Here is a 19,783-nt window from a genome sequence, read left to right as displayed (position 1 = left end):
AATGTGTTTTGGGAGAAGAGGGAATCCTGAAATGTTACGATATATCACCTCAAGAACTTGTCAAAACCAAAAAAAGATAAAAACATCTTGTTGACTACATGGTCTCCTTATTTTAGAGGTCTTTCTTCTTCTCAGAGAACTGGGAATGTATAATGGGAAAAAAGACTAAGAAAAAGCACACAAGATCACCAAAATCCTCAACCTGGACAGGTAAGACAAATAATCAAGGGAACCATATCCCATATGTTGGCACAAAAACAGCCCCCCTCTTGTCCACACTGTGAAAATGTTTAGCCTCAGCACCTCCTTATCATGTGGTATGGTGGAAAGCTGATGCAGTCTCTAGGTCTTGAGTGAGAATGAAGAGATCGCAATGAGATCTGTCCTGGGATACTCAATATAGACATTGCTTCACTTCATCAGGGATATTTAAAGGTTTGCTACCTTTCTGAAAGCAAGAGAGGTGAATTCAGACACTTTCAGGGTGCATATAACATCATTCAGTGCAAGCTCTACTAGGGGTGGTGATCCACGATTTTTTCTCTCTCTTGTTTAGTTACTTATTAAATTTGGGCTATGAAGAGAAAGCACAGGAGCTACAAGTTCACAGTGGACATCATAATCCTGAGCATTTCTCCAAAGGATGGTCATCTAGAGGGGAGGTCTCACTAACCTTGCCCGTCTCTTGGGCAAAGACCACAGGACCCTTGTAATCACATTCCCAAAGAACTTAAAAGATATAGGAAACTTCCTTACCCCTAGTCTGTGAACAATATGATTCTGACTAACACACAGAATGTGACAAAAGTCTGGTGCTGTGGCACCATTAAACCAGGGGATGGCAAGCTGGAGGCAGTGCTGCGTCAGGAGAGGACAGCATGGAGGCCAGAATTGGCATGAGCCACATTTGAAAGGACAAGTTCCTCGAGATCTCAAATAATGCACACTAATCTAAAGCCTGACCATCTCCATGGAGCCATACCACCCAACCGGGTCTACAGGTGTCTCCTCAATCCTAACCCAGGAGGAGGCCTACAAAGAAAGCATCTCAATCTCAAATGCACCCATGAAGTCTACCTTGGGGGATGCTAGGCATCTTTACATTTACACAGGTCAGGCATGGTTTAGCTCAGAATACTGAAACATGGGTTAATCTGATACAGGTACCTCCATAGTGGATGTTGGGGTGCACTTCTTATGGCTGCTTCATTGTTGGCTCCTGATGGATGTGAGGCCAACAATCTCAATGGCTAAGGACAGCTTGTGAACTGTAAAATAAAAATAAAAGTTTTGACTACTGTTTGGTCTCTAATAATATCTTCTCCCATAAATCTGTCACAGATTTCCAATCAAGTGAGGGACCATCCTGCTGGTCCATGCAGTGGGAAAGCTCTACAGGCATAATCTTTAAAGAAACAATTTGACTTTCAATATTTTATTTATTCACCTCTTGTGGGTGGGCCAGCATGGAGTGGTAACACTTATGACAAAGATCCCCATAATGCTCTTTTCCCAAACATAAAAGGCAAAGCCAAAGTGGGTCTTTATCTATTATTTGGCTATAGCAGCAAATTATACAGTTTTGGCATTTTAGGCAGTAAAGTTAAGAACATTTTAGGATTTGCACGGGGATACAGATCTAAACTGTGCAAACAGCAGCAAAACTGAGTAAAGCCGGTGCTCGTAACGAAATTCAGGCACAGCATGTGAGGAATGCACATCAGGTAAAGGTGCATGTACCATTGAGCAAGGTAAGACAGAGAAAATTTGAAGCTATGCACACGTAGAGATATCAGAAGACAATCTCTCAACAATTAGACAATGCAGAATACCTCCAAAATTAAACTGTTCTTGTTCAATCCTTGGCTTCCAGTGCAAAAGTAAAATTTCTGTTTTGTTTGTTTTTTTTCACCCATAAGGGGTCACCTTTTTCAATCCATAAACTGATGCAACTCCCCTACCTCTTTTTCTTAAATTCAGTTATAGATGTTAAAAAGTTTATTAAAAAAGACATGGCTCCCTTTCTTGTGAAGGGCAACCATTACTGGACAGCAACAAAGTCAATAAAGCCACAATCACATATAATTCAAACATTCAGCAAAAAGCTACCAGATATACAGGAAAGAAAACTGCCTGCTTGCAGTAAAAGTTCTAGCAAATACTAAATTTGTTCACCCTGGGAAAATGCAGACAGCTAATGAACTTGAGCTACAAACCACAGGTAAAGTCAGATCCACCTAATTTGTAAAGGTCACGCCAACATTACTGCCAAAGAAAAAAAATTACTTAGAATATCACACACAAAAGAGCTTAAGCATTTGCTGGCTTCACAAAAAGGGACTCCATACAAAAGGGGTAGCAATTACTTCTTATTGTGTCATCACATATCTTACAGAGATTCTGTTTCCTGAAATTATACATCACGCAAAAGGACAGAGTTGCACATTAATTTCTTCACAGTTCAGGGCTTCTATCTAAAAAGTGGCCCTAGTAGGCAAACCAGGATAAGTACTACTTTAGTTCCACTGCTAATTACCAAATGCCTAGCATGCTCTCAAAAACATTTCACTCCGGATAAAACAGGAGGACACATTGCACATGGCATACCAATGTTAGCAACACCCAGTATACATGGAACAAGAAGAGGATTATGGGACACCACTGTGTATATACACTAAAGGGTAATGCTGCAGATAAGGCAGGGCTGTTTGTACCATGTTACCATGAGGACTCATCAGCCTGTACATCTTACTGATTGTAGTGCTTTGTTTCCAGGACCGACTGGGCTATCAACTGCTGGACATCCAAAGGCAGCAGACTCAGGTCTCCCAGAACACGAATACATACACCATGCTTTTTCAGATTCTCTCTAAGACAAAAGGAACAATACTGGTTAGAACAAACACCCCTCAAGTAACAGCAGTACTTTAAACAAGTAGTAGTAGATCACAAACACAAAACATCTATCAAGCCAGTGAAGCTCAAAGTTAAAATGAACAGCTGTAGTGCTAAAGATCCAAATTTTAAACCTCATCCTGAACAATTAAACAAACCTTGAACAAAAGTGAGAAGGATCTCAAGCTAAAAACATGAAAAATACATCTGGGGCAAGAAATGACAACTACCCATCCATCTCAGCAAACTACAATTAGAATGGTATAGATAATTTGTGAACTTCTCAGTTTAAAATGGCTTCCCATTAAATGCTAGGAAAATTAAATCACCAAGAACTGCACTGGTGATTTCATACAGTACATTAGCAGCTTTATCTCTCCCTTTCTGTGTACAGCACACCTTAAGTTTTACCAATCCACTATCAGAAAACGTATCTGCTGTCAACTACCTAAAAAAAAAAAAAAAAAAAAAAAAAAAAAAAGACTTGACTGCAGTTTCTAGATTTGTTACATAATTTAAATATGTTTCATTTCTAAGTAATCATCACTTGCATTCCACATCAGTTCTAGTTGACTTTACTTCATATACATTAAGTCAGCATTCCTTCCACTTCATAGTAGAAAGACTGATCTGATATTGTTAATCCTCGTTCATTCCTTATGTATGGGTATCGGTTCCGAGCTCGGAACCAAGCCGGCCATTTTCCAAGCTCGCGTCAGCTTCAAACTCTCGAGTTAAACTATTACCCACAATTCCCCTCTCCCTGTTACCTCAGATTTCGTTTGCCGCATTGCCATCCGGTCGTGTCAAGCTACTTCTCTTGAGCTAAGTACAGTCAATTGTTGTTTAATTGCTTTACAAATTACTTTTCTGTCAGAAAAGTTATTTTATTGTCTCTTGCCCCATCACATCTAGTGTTCATAATTTCCTCTGATTCTCTTTTTCTGTCCTTTACTTACCCTTTTTACCGCAAGGTAATTTCTTCTTAACATCGTTGGTAATCCCTTTCCTTTTCTCTTTCATACCTTCGGGTACTCTCTTGTACCATTGTTGGTACTTTTCTATTTATTAATATGGCAGATAAAAAGGGCAGACTGGGGTTTAAGCGGTGTTCTGATTGTGGACACAAACTGCCTACTTCTGATGCACACTCTTTGTGTTTATTGTTTGGGAGCTTCCCATTTATCTGTTGAACCACCTTGTAATATATGTGAAAACTTTTCTAATAGAACTTTGTTAGAAAGGAAAAATAAACTGTTACTGAAGGGACTTCTAAAATCTCCCTTTTCAGAGGCTATTTCTGGGTCAGAGGTCACAACCCCTCCCAAAGCCCATAAGAAAATGGATGTTTCTACTAAGGCTAAATCCTTGCCTTCGTCCCCGGCTGGGGACTCTCACCAACCAAAATCTAAAAAGGTAAAATTTGGGCTCCGGAGCACTCTCAGTCAGCCCCAGTGCATTCGGTGCCCAGACCTTCGGCACCAAGGCCTTCGGCTCCACTAGTGATTTTGGCTCCGTCCTCTCCTGCAGCCTTCTACACATCGGCACCGAGGGGCTCCTCGGTTTAGACCTTTACCATTGTATCGGCACCAACCGTTCAGTAGGTGCAGACCTTGGCCATGTCGGCTCCGAGATCTTCCTCGGAACAGAGGCCTTTATTAATTACTCCAGTTTTGTCAGTTCCAGTCTCGGCATTGACAACCACTTCGGCACCGATCCCTGTCTCGGTGCAGACAATCACATCGGCACCGATGATTTCTTCGGTGCAGACTACAGTAGTTCAGTCTTTCTCTGCACCATTGTCCTCGGTGCAATCAGATGAGATGGGCACCGAGTCTGCCTCTTTTGTGGACAAGCCTGTTTCTCCCTCAGTCTCTGTGAGGTTTACTAGAAGTCGTTCTGAACATGATGTGTTGCATCTTGTGGACCAGGCATTCTTGGCCAGAGGTATTCCACCCCCCAAGAACTATCCTTCCTTGGGAGGTGACCACCCATCTCCAAAGACACCTTCTTATTTTCCTCCTTCATTGCCTTTGAAGTCCATGGATATAGTACAGTCTTCCCCTTCTGTGGTTCCCTTTATGGATCTCACTAAGGAAGCGCAGTTGCCTTCGTGGCACGAAAGTTTTGCTATGACCCGTGATGTCAGCTGTGATACGCATAGCTTGCTGCTCCACAGCCATCCAGGGACTTTGAGTTGGTAGGTTGAGCCACTTAGGGGTGGAGTGCCCCTGTCTTTGACGTACACTCCTCTCCAGGTGGACCAGCCTTCCAACTGGAGAAGGCTTTCGCTGCTGCTGGCGATACCAGACTGTCTATACCTACGCCCTCCTCTGGTACACTGGTTTCACAAGTCACACCTAGCGGACACCAGGTGCAAGGGCCTCAGGACATATTCCCTCAGGAATCCCCTTTTCCATTGTCTTCCCCAGCTTCTCCCGCTGAGGAGGTACACCGGAAAAGTTCATGTAAGAGGAAGCACATGGACTCCACAGAGGAGTCTCTCACCGAAGACACAGATTTCGATGAGGGGGAAAGGATCCCCTCGGTCACCCTCTGAGGTATCCTTTGGCGATATCCTTGAAATCCTGAAACAGAGAGGTGACTGGCAGCCCTCTAATCCGACCCCTGAGGAATCGCAGGCTTTTCGCGCCCAGCCCCCTACGCTCCTGGGTTACTCCAACTTCCGATGAACTTGTCAAGTTCATTGTGCAGAGTGCTTGGAAGGCCCCTGATACTGTTGAAGCTATTCCCCGGGGGCCTGATAAGATCTTGTCCCCTCCTGCTTCAGACCCCCATTGATCCAAAGGTCATCCTGTAGATGCTGTGGTGGTGGCGGCCGCAACAAAAAAGGATCTGGCAGAAGAAGAAAGCCAGACTGTCCATCCACCCAACAGAGAGTCCCGGGCCCTGGAGAGAATAGGGAAGTGCACCTTTTCTTCAGCGACCTTAGCTATCAGGTCCCTGAATTACATGGCACATTTTACCAGGCTTCAAAGGGATCTGGTTTCTGAACTCTCTGAAATCTTGGCTGGTGCAATGTCTGATGAGGTCCGTGACAAAGTGGCCTCTCAGCTGGCCACCACTGAGTCTATATCTAACTCCTCTATGCGATTGATATCTCACGCATCAGAAGGAGCAGCTAGAGTGGCAGGTTCAGCTGCGGTCTTGAGAAGACACGCCTGGATGCGCTTGTCCAACTTCGTGGAACCTTTTAAGTCTTCCTTTCTTAATGCCCCTATTGAGCCCTCCTCATTGTTTGGGCCCAAAATTAAAAGCACTCTGGCCAGATGTGAATAAGACGGTAAAGACCCCTTCTGCCGTAGGTGTCTGTTATTCTTCTTCTCAATGTGCTTTCTCCCGAAACCAAAAGAGTGGGAAGATATGGTTCAAGAAATCCCTGGGTCCTTTCCGTGACACACAGGCCGAGTTCTCCCCCAGAGGCAGAGGGGGAAACTCACAGGGAAGATCCCCCTTTCGGGGCAGAGGGGGACCGCGTAACCAGGGTCCAGGGATTCTTTCCCTGGTCAATCCTACCAGTGCTCCTGAAGAGCGGTCCAACTCCTTTCCTCTTGAGGTGGTTGGGGGATGTTTCTCCTTGTACCCTTCTGCCTGGCTAACCATCACCACCGATTCTTGGGTACAAAGGATCATAACCAGAGGTTATCATATCCCCTTTGATCTTTGTCCCGTTCCTTCAAAAAATCTTCCCGACATTCCACCCAGTCAAAGGGAAGAAGCAGCACTAGAGATAGAAAAACTGCTAAGAAAAAGAGTCATCCAAATAGTCCCTCCAGACCAGATAGGATCCGGATTCTACTTAAGACTATTTTTGGTGCCAAAGAAAACTGGGGACTGGAGACCAATTTTGGATCTCAGTGTATTGAACGAGTTTGTGACAGTACAAAAATTCCGGATGGTCACTATACAGTCTATCCTCCAGCTTTTGGAAAAAGACGATTGGATGTGCTCTATAGATCTTCAAGATGCGTACTACCACATAAAAGTGGACAGGCCATCACAAAGATTTCTGCGCTTCCGTGCGGGAGCCAGTCAATACCAGTTCAGAGTACTGCCCTTCGGACTCTCTACAGCCCCAGAGTGTTCACAAAGTGCATGGCAGTTGTCACAGCTCACTTGCGACTTCAAAGATTCCAGGTGTTTCCGTACCTAGACGACTGGCTCATTTCCACCCCCACCAGACTTCTACTGGAAGAAGCCCTGGCATACTCTCTCATCACTGCTCAAAGGCTAGGCATAACTATAAACTGGCAGAAATCCAATCTCACCCCCAGAATTCATAGGGGTTATCTTGGACACAAAAAACTGCAGAGCTGCTATTCCAGAGCACAGAAATTTAAAGATAAAGCAACAACTAATTCCAATCCTTTTCAAAGGAAAAATCCATGGCTCACTCGGTCCTACAGCTGTTGGGTTCCTTGGCAGCCTCCATCACCATTGTTCCCCTCGTCAAGTTTTACATGAGGCTTCTACAATGGCTACTGCTCACCCAATGGTATCCTTTTCAGCATCCTCTTTCAGCCATGATTCGAGTAACCCACAGGTGCAAACAGGATTTAAATTGGTGGATGTCACACAATCTCTCTCAATGGTCTCGCCCCCTTTCCCCCCAGCAACCCAAGGCCACAGTGATCATGGACGCCTTCCTGATGGGGTGGGGGGGCTATGTCATGGACAGACAGTCCAAGGCACTTGGTCCCAACCGGAGGCCCACCTGCATATAAATGCTCTAGAGCTGAGGGTGGTGCTTCTGGCGTTGCAAGCATTCCATCCCCTGCTGCCGTCTGGGACAATTGCGATTCAATCAGACAACATAGCGGTTGTTTGGTACATCAACAAGCAAGGTGGAATCAAATCTTACTCCTTTTGTCGAGAGGCCATTAGGATATGGCAATGGGAGATAGCTACCAACCGTTTCCTTCTAGCAACGCACATTCCCGGGAGTTCCAACGTTATAGCAGACAGACTCAGCAGGTGCATTCTGCAACCTCACAAGTGGTCCCTGAATCCCTTGATAGCGGCGGCGATCTTCCACTGCTGGGGCCGTCCTTGCTGCGACCTCTTAGCATCCCCGGCCAACTACAAATGCAGCAACTACTTCGCCCTGATTCCCCCTCTGGAACAGTCTCCCAGGGACTCTCTTGTCCACGATTGGCCCTCGGGTCTTCTCTACGCATTTCCACCCTTTCCTCTCATTCCCAAATTTCTGAAGAAAGCCCGGCGGTTGAAGAGCAAGATAATCCTTATAGCACCATATTGGCCACAACAGATTTGGTTCCCATTCCTTTGGCCTCACCTACTAGATCGACCATGGATCCTCCATCCAAAGATAAACAAGTAGACCCTTTTTCAGCACCAGTGTCGATAATGCTAGACTATCTGGCCGACCTGTTTCAATCGGGTTTGTCGGCCTCTACCATTAGAGTTAATTTGGCTGCAATTTCTAATTTTCATGAGGGTGTCCAAGATTCCTCTCTTATGTCCCATAAATTGTGCAAGACTTTATAAAAGGTGTGAATCATCTGAAGCCAACTTTTAGAGAACCTATTCAACCATGGGATTTATCACTAGTTCTACAAGCTTTGACAATGGCACCTTTTGAACCAGCCTCTTCTTGCGACCTCAAGTATTTGTCATGGAAAACCTTGTTTCTAGTCACTATTACTTCTGCCAGACGTATTTCTGAACTTCAAGCTTTATGTATCAAGAGTCCATACTTGATTTTTCATAGAGATAGAGTGTCTCTGAGAACTAATCCGTCATTTCTGCCTAAAGTGATCTCTGAAATGTCCATTAATCAAGCCATTGAATTGCCAGTTTTCTTTCCCAACCATTCAAACAGAGGAGAGTATTGCCTACATACCCTTGATATACATAGGCAAATCTGTTTTTACCTCAACAGGACTAAACCTTTTTGTAAATCTGATCAGTTATTCTTGGCCTTTTCTGGATCTAGATTAGGATCGGCTGTTGTTAAGGTCACATTAGCTAGATGGTTGAAGGACTGTGTGACCTTTATTTACACACAACGTAATATCTCGTTGGCTACTACCATGAAAGCTCATTCAACTAGGTCAGTGGGAACTTCTGCTGCGTTCCATGCCAGAGCTTCTTTACATGACATCTGTGCAGCCGCAACTTGGGCTTCACCTCATACCTTCATCAATCATTACAAATTGGATTTGGCCTCCAGGGGAAGAGCATCTTTCGGTTCTATGGTGCTCAGGAATGTCCTTCCATGAGAGCCTCCCAGGAATAGAGGTAGCTGGGAAATCTGTCCCATACGTAAGGAATGAGCGAGGATTAACAATATCAGATAAAGAAGTTATGTCTTACCATAAAGTACAGTTTTGTACCTACCATAAATGTAGATGTTCGAGGATCCCCATTGCTGCAGTCCTTACTATTGGGTATAGTCCGCTGTCCAGTCGGCCCGAATACCAGAGTATAAGGCTGACGTCGGTCAGGGCGCATTAGACTGACGTCAGTACGTCAGGGTACTAATGCGCATGACCGACGTCATATCCTCAGTCTTTTCTTGCCCCAGATGTCAGAAGACCCTAAAAAGACAAGGCCCAAAATACCTGCACCAAAAATATATACAATATATACAAGAATATATACAAAAATATCAGCATGTAACCTCACCTACACAACCACCCCTAAACACAGAGGGAAGGAGGAGGAAATTGGACTGCAGCAATGGGGATCCTCGAACATCTACATTTATGGTAGGTACAAAACTGTACTATGTTCTTCGCTCCCCATTGCTGCAGTCCTTACTATTGGGTAGAATCCCAAAGCAGAGGTAAGGGAGGCTGGCAAATCATAAAGAAGCAGGAGCTGACAACATGCCTTGCAAAACAGCTGTGGCAAAACCAGCCCTAGACTTAGAGTAGATAGGAAGGTGATAATGCTTAGAGAAAGTATGCACTGAACTCCAAGTAGCTGCTTCCAAAATATCCTTAGTTGCCACCCCTTAGAAATGCTGTTGAAGTGGCAGTAGCCCTAGTGGAATGAGGCCTAATCCCAGCTGGAATCTCCTTGCCATGATGGGAATAACAAAATGCAATGCAAAAGCCAATCCACCTAGAAATAGTTTGTTTTGACACAGGCTTGCCCTGAACTCAAAGCAAAAGAAACAAACAACTGCTGAGACTGTCTAAAATCCTTAGTCCTGCTTAAATAATAACGCAATTGCCTGTGTACATCTAAAGTGTGCAAAATCTTTTCCCCTTTATTTTGGGGTCTGCATAAAAAGTAGGCAAATGAATAGTTTGGTTTAAAGCCACACTAGAAACCACCTTAGGCATAAAGGAAGGATTAGTACGTAATGATACCCTATCCTTATGGAAAATCAAAAGGGCTCTACTGCCATAAGGGCCTGCAACTCAGACACCCTTCTTGCAGAAGTAATAGCCAACAGAAAAGCAGTCTTCCATGACAAGTATTTCAATTCAGCAGTAGCCGAGGCTCAAAAGGTTGTAGAGTAAGTTTTTCCAACACAAAATTGAGATCCCAAGCAGGAGTAGGAGCTCATTGGGGGTCTTATATTCTTTGCCCTCTAAGAAACTGCTTGAACAAAGGATGCGAAAACAATGGTGGGTCACAATCATAGTGAGCTGAAATTGCTGCCGCATGAATCTTAATGGAAGAGAAGGACAAACCTTTGTCCAATAACTCAGTAAGATATTGAAGAGTCACACTCAAATTAGGTTCAGAAATCTCCAAATTCTTTGCTGTACTCCAAAATAAAAATCTCTTCCATTTTTCTGCGTACACTTTCCTTGTACTAGGTCTTCTAGCTTCCATAATCACATTTAAAACTTGTTGAGGAAGTTGAGACCTGCTGTGTTTCAACACAGAATATGCCAGGCTGCTAGATGAAGAGAGTGAAGCTTGACATTGAGCAGATGACCGTCCTTCTGAGATAACAGATGAGGAATCAGAGGTAAAGGCCATGGAGGCTTCTGTACCAGACTCCGTAGTAGTGGGTACCAGTGTTGCCGAGGCCAATCTGGAGCTATCAAAATCATCCTTGGCCTGTCTTGTCTGACCTTTAATAGTACCTTTGGAAGAAGAGGCAGAGGTGGAAAGGCATACACATGAAGGTTTTTCCAACTGAAAGACAGAGCATCCACTTTCCAAGCTGTGTGATGAAACCCCTTTGTGCAATACTTTGGCAGCTGGTGGTTTAGTGGAGAAGCGAACAGATCTATGTCTGGAGTTCCCCATGACACTGTCAATTTCTGAAATACATGAAGATCCAGTTTCCACCGTGGGGATCCATGATTTGTCTGCTTAACACATCTGCTAAGGAGTTCTGTGCTCCTGGCAGAAACCTTGCCTGAAGAGTTAGTTGCAAGCTTAGCGCAGTCTCCCATAAAATCATCGCTTGCCTGCATAGAGGATAAGAATGTGTTCCCCTTGCTTGTTGATGTACCACATGACAGTTGTGTTGTCTGTTAGAATCAACACCTGCCCTGGAAGAAGTAACTCCTTGAAAGCCATTAATGCAAACTGGACTGCTAACATCTCCTTCATGTTGATATGTAGATGCTGTAGTCTGGCAGGCCACTTGTCTTGTATCCACTTTCCATTTAGATGAGCTCCCCAAGCAATGTCCGAGGCATCTGTCGTTAAAATCTGACTCGCCTCTGGCCGGGTCACAGAGAGTCCCTTGTTTAGGTGACATTCCTGAGCCCACCACAAAAATTCTTTTGAAGGCAAGGTATTATTTGAATGACAGTGTCCAAATCCTGGCAGTGCTGTGTCCATACATTTTGAGATACCATTGTAGCTTCCTCATATGCAGTTTGGCATTGGGAAGCACCAGAATACAAGATGCCATGAACCCTAATGCTTGAAGGACTGTCCTTGCAGTCAGCATGGACTGATGAGATAGTTGATGGAAGTAAAGTGATAGACTCTTTTGTTTGTCCGGGGTTAAAAAGGCCATCTGGGCTGCTGTATTCAGTCTCACACCCAGAAAGCACATGTCTTGAGAGGGTACTAGACTGGACTTTATTTCGTTCACAGAATACCCTAGGCATCTTAGCACTGCTGTAACATATTCCAGATGCTGTAGAAGGTCTTCCTTTTCTTGAGCCAGAATCAGGCAGTCGTCCAAGTAAGGATAGATTTGAATTCCTTGTAGCCTGAAGTAAGCTATCACTGGAGCCAGAACCTTTGTGAATACTCTGGGCAGTAGATAAGCCAAAGGGCAATGCAGAGAACTGATAATGAGAATTTCCAGCTCGAAACCGCAGATACTTCCTGCAACTTAGCCTTATAGGCACATGAAGGTAAGCTTCCTTGAGATCTAAAGTTACCATCCAGTGATCTTTGCCCAGCAGAGGTAAAAGCTGTTGTAACGTCAACATCTTGAACTTGGGAATGTCCAGATAAGTGTTGAGGAGAGATAAATCCAAAATTGGTCTCCACGTGTTCCCCTTCTTTGGTACTAGGAACAGGCGAGAATAAAATCCTAGGCCCCTTTCTGATACAGGGACTGGCTGAATGGCCCCCATCTGAAGTAACTGAGAAACTTGCCTGTGAGCCTCTTTTCTTTGTGGAGGAGGAACGTCTGGCATGCCTTTGAAAGGGGGCATTGTATGGAAATAAAATCTGTAACCGTGGTGAATGATATCCAACACCCATCTGTCTTGAGTAATTAAATCCCAATTTTCTTTGAAAAGAGACAGTCTTCCTCCCAAAGGAGCTGCCAGACGAGAATCTACTGGCAGCTGAAAAGGCAGGTCATTGGGTCTGTTTACGAAAGGACTGACCCCTGCCCTCACCAGAAGTCTGAGCAGGTGAACTCCCTGTTCTAGGCCTAAAAGAACCTTGAGCCCTGCCCCTACCACGTCTAGACCTACCCCTAGACTGGGAATCATAAGCAGGATATGTCCACCCCTTAGCAGGCCAATTTCTACTAAACTTGGTGGCTGCACCTGCAAAAATCTTTAACAGTTTGCATAGACTTAGCTTTGTCCTCCATTTTCTTTAAAACTGCTTCCACAGACTATCCAAACAACACATCAGACTGTAAAGGAGCATCCAAAATCCTTGTCTTAACATGCTCAGCTAAATTCTGATCCCTCAACCAGGCATGCCTGCGAAGAGCAGAACTAGTGGCAGCCACCCTCGAGGAGGCCTGTACAGCATCAAAACCACATTGCAAAGAATGCTTACCCACTTGTTCAGACACATGAACCAAATCCAGCAACTCTTTACACTCAATACCTTCCGCCAAAGCATCCACCTTAGATTTCAATTGTGAAAGGAGATAATTTTGATATTTTAGCATGTGAAACTGACAATTCAACGCCTCATGGCTAGAGTAGAAGAAGTATACACTTTCTTTCCCCACCTATCCAAAGCCCTTGCCTCTTTATCAGTGGGAACAGGATTTTTAACCACAGAGGCCTTAACACCTTTAGGCCCCTGAGAAACAGTGTCTGGGTCCGCCCTAGGACTCTTAAACAAATACTTATGAGCTTCGGGCACCCTATAATACCTATCAGGTTTAACAGGAGCAGGAGGCAAAGAGTCAGGGTTCAGGGAAGCCTCTGAAAAAACATCTTCCACCACATTCAACACAGGAGGTATAGCTAAGGGCCTATGCTGGGGTAAAAACAAGAATTCCTAAGCCTTTTCCTGAATCAGAGTAATCCTGGCCTTCCCATTTAAAGTGCTCCCTCATGGAATGCAGAGTCTCTGAAAATGAGAAATCCTCAGGAGGAGAAGCTGTAGGAGTGGAATCATCCACATCAGAATCAGAATAAGTAGGATACTCCTGCAAATCTTCCGCAGAAGACTCAGAAGCCTCTGAACACTGTTCAAAACTATCAAACTCCGGTTCCACCCTAGGCCTCTTATCAGGAGGGGGCATAGAACCTCTAATCATAGTAATCAAATCTTCTGCCATTTTAAGCATATGTTTCTTAGGTACAGAACCCGAAATGTTAGGAGAAGCCCCCACTGAAGCTGAACTTGGCCTACCTCTCAAAGAAGTTTTGGCAACAGAAGGAGAGGCTCTAACTACCTTGGGAAGAGAGGGAAGAACAGTTACCTGAGAAGCCCCCTCAGCCTGGCCTACCTCCTGAGAAGGCACATCCTGTAACAGTAAAGTTTCTGCCTGAGACTCCATGGAAACTCCTGGCAAAACCTCTGGCTCCACTGAGCCTTCTAAAGAACCGACGTCCGGGACTGCCGGTTCATCAACCCTAGGCTTCGCTGTTTTGTCCTTGCGCTTCTTGGGCGGGCGTCGGAGCATCCGACGGCATTTTATAATTGCAACGCTTCCCAAACACTAACCTGGCACAGTCTAACCTCCTCTTAATAGTGCGACTGTTAAACCTAGCACAAGAGCGGCAACCAACAACGTCGTGCTCAGGCCCTAAACAAGGTATACACAAGGTATGGTAATCCCTATGAGGTATCTGTTTCCCACAAGAAATACAGTTATTCACTTTTTCTGACATCCGGTTAAATACTGAGGCAAGAAAAACCAAAATGTTCTAACGGGTACTTAGCCAACTCTGCTTCGGTCTGAAACTCCGGTTTCGGAAATATTTCAGAACGCCAACCTGCACTCGCAAAACTGCTTCTGCATCGGACCATGCGGCAAAAAAGACTGAGGATATGACGTCGGTCATGCGCATTAGTACCCTGACGTACTGACGTCAGTCTAATGCGCCCTGACCGACGTCAGCCTTATACTCTGGTATTCGGGCCGACTGGACAGCGGACTATACCCAATAGTAAGGACTGCAGCAATGGGGAACGAAGAACATCGTTCCATCTGTATTGTTGATCCTCGTTCAGTCGTTATGACACTCCCTCCTTCCCCCTTCTGTGGTTTCTAGTGGATCTCACCATCCAGTTTTCTTAGGTTATTTGACCAGAGGTAGCTTCTACCTTCTTTAACTTGCAAACTCAATCTGAGGTAACAGGGAGAGGGGAACTGTGGTTAAGAGTTTAGCTCAAGAGTTTGAAGCTGACGCGAGCTTGAAAAATGGCCGGCTCTGTTCCGAGCTCGGAACAGATGCCCATACGTAATGACTGAACGAGGATCAACAATACAGATGGAACGTTATGATAAGACAACTTCTTTTTAGTCTACCTAGCCTGCCCATAAAAGATTTGACAAGTTAACTCCCTTCTACCACTTTCTCAAAATAACTGTGGATTGTCACCAGCACTCATTCTGAAAATGCATTCCATAACTCAATTACTCTTCTCTGTAAAATACTTAAACAGCAAGATCCCACTATCTGCTAATATGTGTTCAGCCTCTCTGTCATTCCTATTCTTCATAATTTGCACTATATCATACAATTACTTAAGTGTACTTCATATTTTTTTCTGTTCTATCTCTCTTTAAATTTTCTCAAAAACTGTACATAGTCTAACTTAATCAGGGCCTTGTATAAGGGTACCCATACATCCCTACTTACTGAATCAAAGAACACACACCATCTTTAACAAAAAAGAAATTATGTACTCACCATAACATTCCATCTATGTTGTCCATTTTCATTCCTCCTCAACAGTTGGGTTTGGATCCGACCCTCAGATCAGACCTAGACATTATCTTAGCTTGTGGTCACTAAAAAGCTCTCAAGCTCCTCCCTTACCCAAAATGCACCAACCCCTAACATACCTCAGATACTGTCTTCTTTTTGACATAATATAAGAAATACTATCATAATATTCCTGATAGAAGACGCCATTATCTGGAGCTCAACATAAGGAAGAGTGATGTGCTTATAGGTTCCCGTTCTTCCAGAAATCAATTGTGAAAAAGGTTGGGGGCTGGTAGTAAGGGATATAAAAAAGAATGAAAATGGACAGCACAGATGGAATGTTATGGTGAGTACATAACTTCTTTATCTGATGCTCGGTCAGCAGCTGTTTGTCAGGTGCTAGAATCCACAACACCACACATACACTCAAGTCTCTCCATAACAGGTACAAATATGACTCTGTCATTGTCCATGTTGGTGTGAACGACTTGAGACATACTTCCCTGGGCTATATGAAGAGAGACATGATTGAGCTCTGAGTATGTGCTCCTGGCAGGTATGACCTTAGCCCTAAGCAGCATCCTACCTTCACCAAGAATGATACCACAATACCAACAAAAAATGTTTGACTTCAACAACTGGCTTAGTTTCTGGTGTCTTTCTAAGGGGATCTGGTATCTGTCTGCCTGGGATGACATGGCTGACAGGCCACAATGCTTTGCCAGATATGGCCTTCACGTGTCACCCCTGGGGTTCCGGATCTTGGCCAAAGCTCTTACCACCCCCATTGTGCCTTTTTTAGGCCATGTCCCAAAGACAAATCTTCCAACATAAAAGCTCTGTCAAAAAGCAAATTGAAGGTCATGCTGCTCAATGCTAGCAGCCTTGATCTGAAAATGCACTAACTGGAGACTCTCCTCACACTGGAAGATGCCGATGTCTGTGCAGTAACGGAAACTTGATTCAAGGCTGCAGAGAGCACCCCTGCCTTACCAGGCTATACCTCATTCCACACTTTCCGACCCCAAAATGAGGTCGGAAAGACTAAGGGTGGTGGAGTCTCTATCTTCATTGAGGACTGGCACACCTCCAGACTGGTTTACCAACATGACATACTGGAATTACTCCAGGTGCAACTGACAGTTGGCAAGACACCCATCCAAGTTATAGCCAGCTATAGACCCCCCCCTCCATGTCTCAGGACACCCACACCTCCTACCTGGACCTAATTGACTCCATCAAGGTACCCCCAACACTCTGATCCTTGGTGACATCAACTACCCTACCACAGACTGGGTGAATTATTCCTGCACTAATGCACTCACCAAAGGATTCCTTGACTACATCAATTCTAATGCACTAGATCAGCTGGTCTTATCCCCCACAAAGGGAGATAACATACTGGACTTGGTTCTCACCAACATGGGCAACAGCACCACTCCCATTGTATGTTCTTCACTCGTGAGACCAGATCATCTGTCTGTCTCATGCAAAGTTTCTATCCCACCCAACCCCTCCCCAGCCATACCCAGGCTAAAAAACTTCTCAAAAGCTGACTAGAACCTCCTAAGGGAGGGTATCAGCAGCTTCACACCACCGCCCCCTCAGATGATGCAGATAACCATGCTGAACAGTACGCCAGTGCAGTATACAAGCACCTGCACAACTGCATGGATTCAGCCATACCGAACAGAACTACAATCTGGTCCTCAAGAAAATACAAACCTGTCTGGTGGACATCATCTATCAACAGGCTTTACAACAAAAGGAAGAAACTGTTATCCAAGGGTGAAAAGGAAAAAATTCCAAATCGTAAAACCTCCCTCCTCTGCCTCAACAAGCAAATTAGATCACTAGTGAAAACCTCCAAAGCCAATTATGAGTTAAAACTAGCCTCCAAATCAAAGGGAAACCAGAAGTCCTTCTTCAGTTACGTTAAGAACCACCATGGCAAAGCCCAAGTTTGTTTCAAAGTAGTACTTAATGGTTAGCCAACCTGCTGGCTGATGGGCTCAGCACAAACCACCTCCATATCGCCCTCCAAAGGTCCAGTCAAAATCCTGAATACTTGTTCCACACCTCACATCTCTGTAGATCATATGTTAAAGGCCCTATATCCAAGGCAAAGAACACAGCTTCCATGGACCTGATAGTATCCCAGGCTGTATTCTGCACCATATCGAGCAAGACCTAGCTTCGTCACGTTAGCACCCTATTCAACCATAGCCTAACTACAGGCTTCATTCCAGCAGCGTGGATAACTGCCATTGTCATCCCTTTGCACAATGGTGGAGCCGCTACTGACCCATGAAACTATCACCCCATCAGCATGACTAGTCTGATCTGTAAAGTCATAGAACGTATTACTATGGATCCCATAAACAAGGACATACACAATCTCCAAGCACTCGACTCCACCCAATTCAGATTAGTCAGGGCAGATCTTGCCTACTGAACCTAGTTGACGTCTTTGAGACCGTCACCAAGGCCCTGGATGAGGGAAAGTCAGTACATACAACTTACATTGATTTGGCCAAGCCCTTTGATACAATCCCCCAGTCAGGCATCATTGAAAAGCTAACACAACTTGGTGTTCATTCCCATCTAGTCAGATGGGTGGCCAAATGGCTCACAAATAGGACCCACAAGGTCAAAATATGCTCTGCCACCTCCAAAAGCAGAACTGTCACTAGTGGTGTTCCCCAAGGATCTGTCCTGTTTGGCATATACTTCTCAGAGATCCAGGCAGAGACAAAGGGCCTGTGGCTGACCAAGTTTGCAGATGTAAGCTGGGTGCTGTCACTGACTCCCCAAATGATGTTAACATACTGCAAGAGGGTCTCACAGCTACAAATAACTGGTGCCAAAGTCATGGCCTTAAGTTAAATGCAAAAAAATGTATTATTATACCATTCGGCAAAAACACGGCCCCTACTGATTACCACATCAAAGGCAAACCCTTTTTAATCCTTTCTTCCTTTGTCCCAATTTGGACTTATTCAGAAAAAATTTTTAAAAACCAAAATTTTTTTAATAAAAATTTTTAAAAATTATTTTTTAAAAATTTAAAAAATATTTAATGGGGTTTTACTTTGTTACACAACACTCATTCCCCACGGGTTTAAAATTTAAAAAATTTTTAATTAAAAAATCCCTTTTTGGGAAACAAAAAAAGGGGGAAATCAGTTTTTTGGGAAAAAATTTTTTCGGGTTTTTAAAAATAATTTTAAAAGTATATTTTATAAAAATTTCCCCAAATTTTTTTTAAAAACACCAAAAAAATTACAAATTCGGGAAAAAAAATTTTATGGGCCTTTAACTTTAATATTTTTTTTTAAAATTAAAAAGTTTGAGGTTTTTAATTTTTAAACCCGGGAAACCCCAAAAGGGGTGATTAATTTTGATGAATTTAAAAAAAGGGTAAAGGGAAGTTTTTTTAAGCCCCCACCCAACCTTTTTTCATTTTTAAAAAAAATTTTTGTGTTTAAAAAAAATTTTAGGAGGTTTTAAATTTTTGTAAGGAAAAGGTTAAAAAGTTTTAATTAGAGGAATAAAACTTTCGGGTGAAATTTTTTAAAAATTTTAAAAAAAGAACCGGGAAAAATTTGATTTTTAAGGTGGTTATGGTTACAAATATTAAAATTAAAAAGGGGGGAAACCTTGCCGGGAATTTGGAAAAAGGGGGCCTTGTTTTAACTTTTAAAAGCTTTTTTTAAAAATTACCTAAAATTTAAAAAAGGTTGTTTAAAAACCAAGAAGTGGGGGAAAATTTTAAAAAAATTTTGTATTTTTTTAAAACCTAAAAACCTAAAATTTTAAACCCCCAAGGGGGGAAATCCCAAAAAATTTTTTTCCCCATTCCTTTTGGGGTTAACAGTTTAAAAGGGCCAGGGAAATTTTTCAAAGATTACTGTTATTTAAAGTTTTTTCCCAATTTTTTTAAACCCCAAAAGTTTTTTTAATTTAAAGCCAAGTTTTACCTTAAAAAAATTTTTCAAATTTCTAATATTTGGGGGAAGGATTTGGAATCATTGTTCCCTTTTGGGATTTCCCCAATTTGGGTTTCAGTTTTTAACATGGAATTTGGGAAAAAACCAAGTGGTTTTAAAATTTTTAAAAATTTTAAACTGAATTTTGGCCCAAAAAAAAAGGGGAAAAAATCTGGGGTTTTTTAAATTGGGAAATTGGTCCGGGAAAATTAAAATTTTTTGGAATTTAAAATAATAATTTAAAAATATATATAATATTTCCCCAAAGTTTTAAAATTTTAATTTCTTATTAAAAAAATGATATATAATTAATTTAAATTTCCCGGGGCCTTTATACTTTATTATATT

The 19,783-nt window shown here is 43.2% G+C and overlaps 1 protein-coding gene across 2 annotated transcripts in view; it reads right to left on the bottom strand.

The window, feature by feature from the left end:
• The window catches only part of DHDDS (dehydrodolichyl diphosphate synthase subunit), a 1,104,913-nt gene that overhangs the window by 775,575 nt on the left and 309,555 nt on the right, over window positions 1-19,783 (bottom strand). For both annotated transcript variants that reach the window (XM_044084203.1, XM_044084194.1), the window contains one exon: window positions 2,753-2,869. In XM_044084203.1, the coding sequence (XP_043940138.1) occupies window positions 2,753-2,869 (117 nt within the window). The remainder of the gene's footprint in view (window positions 1-2,752; window positions 2,870-19,783) is intronic.

This window comes from Protopterus annectens, chromosome 1.part1 (assembly GCF_019279795.1).
Source record: "Protopterus annectens isolate FY-2018-M chromosome 1.part1, PAN1.0, whole genome shotgun sequence".
Classification (NCBI taxonomy): Eukaryota; Metazoa; Chordata; order Ceratodontiformes; family Protopteridae; genus Protopterus; species Protopterus annectens.
This window is presented reverse-complemented; position numbering and strand designations above follow the sequence as displayed.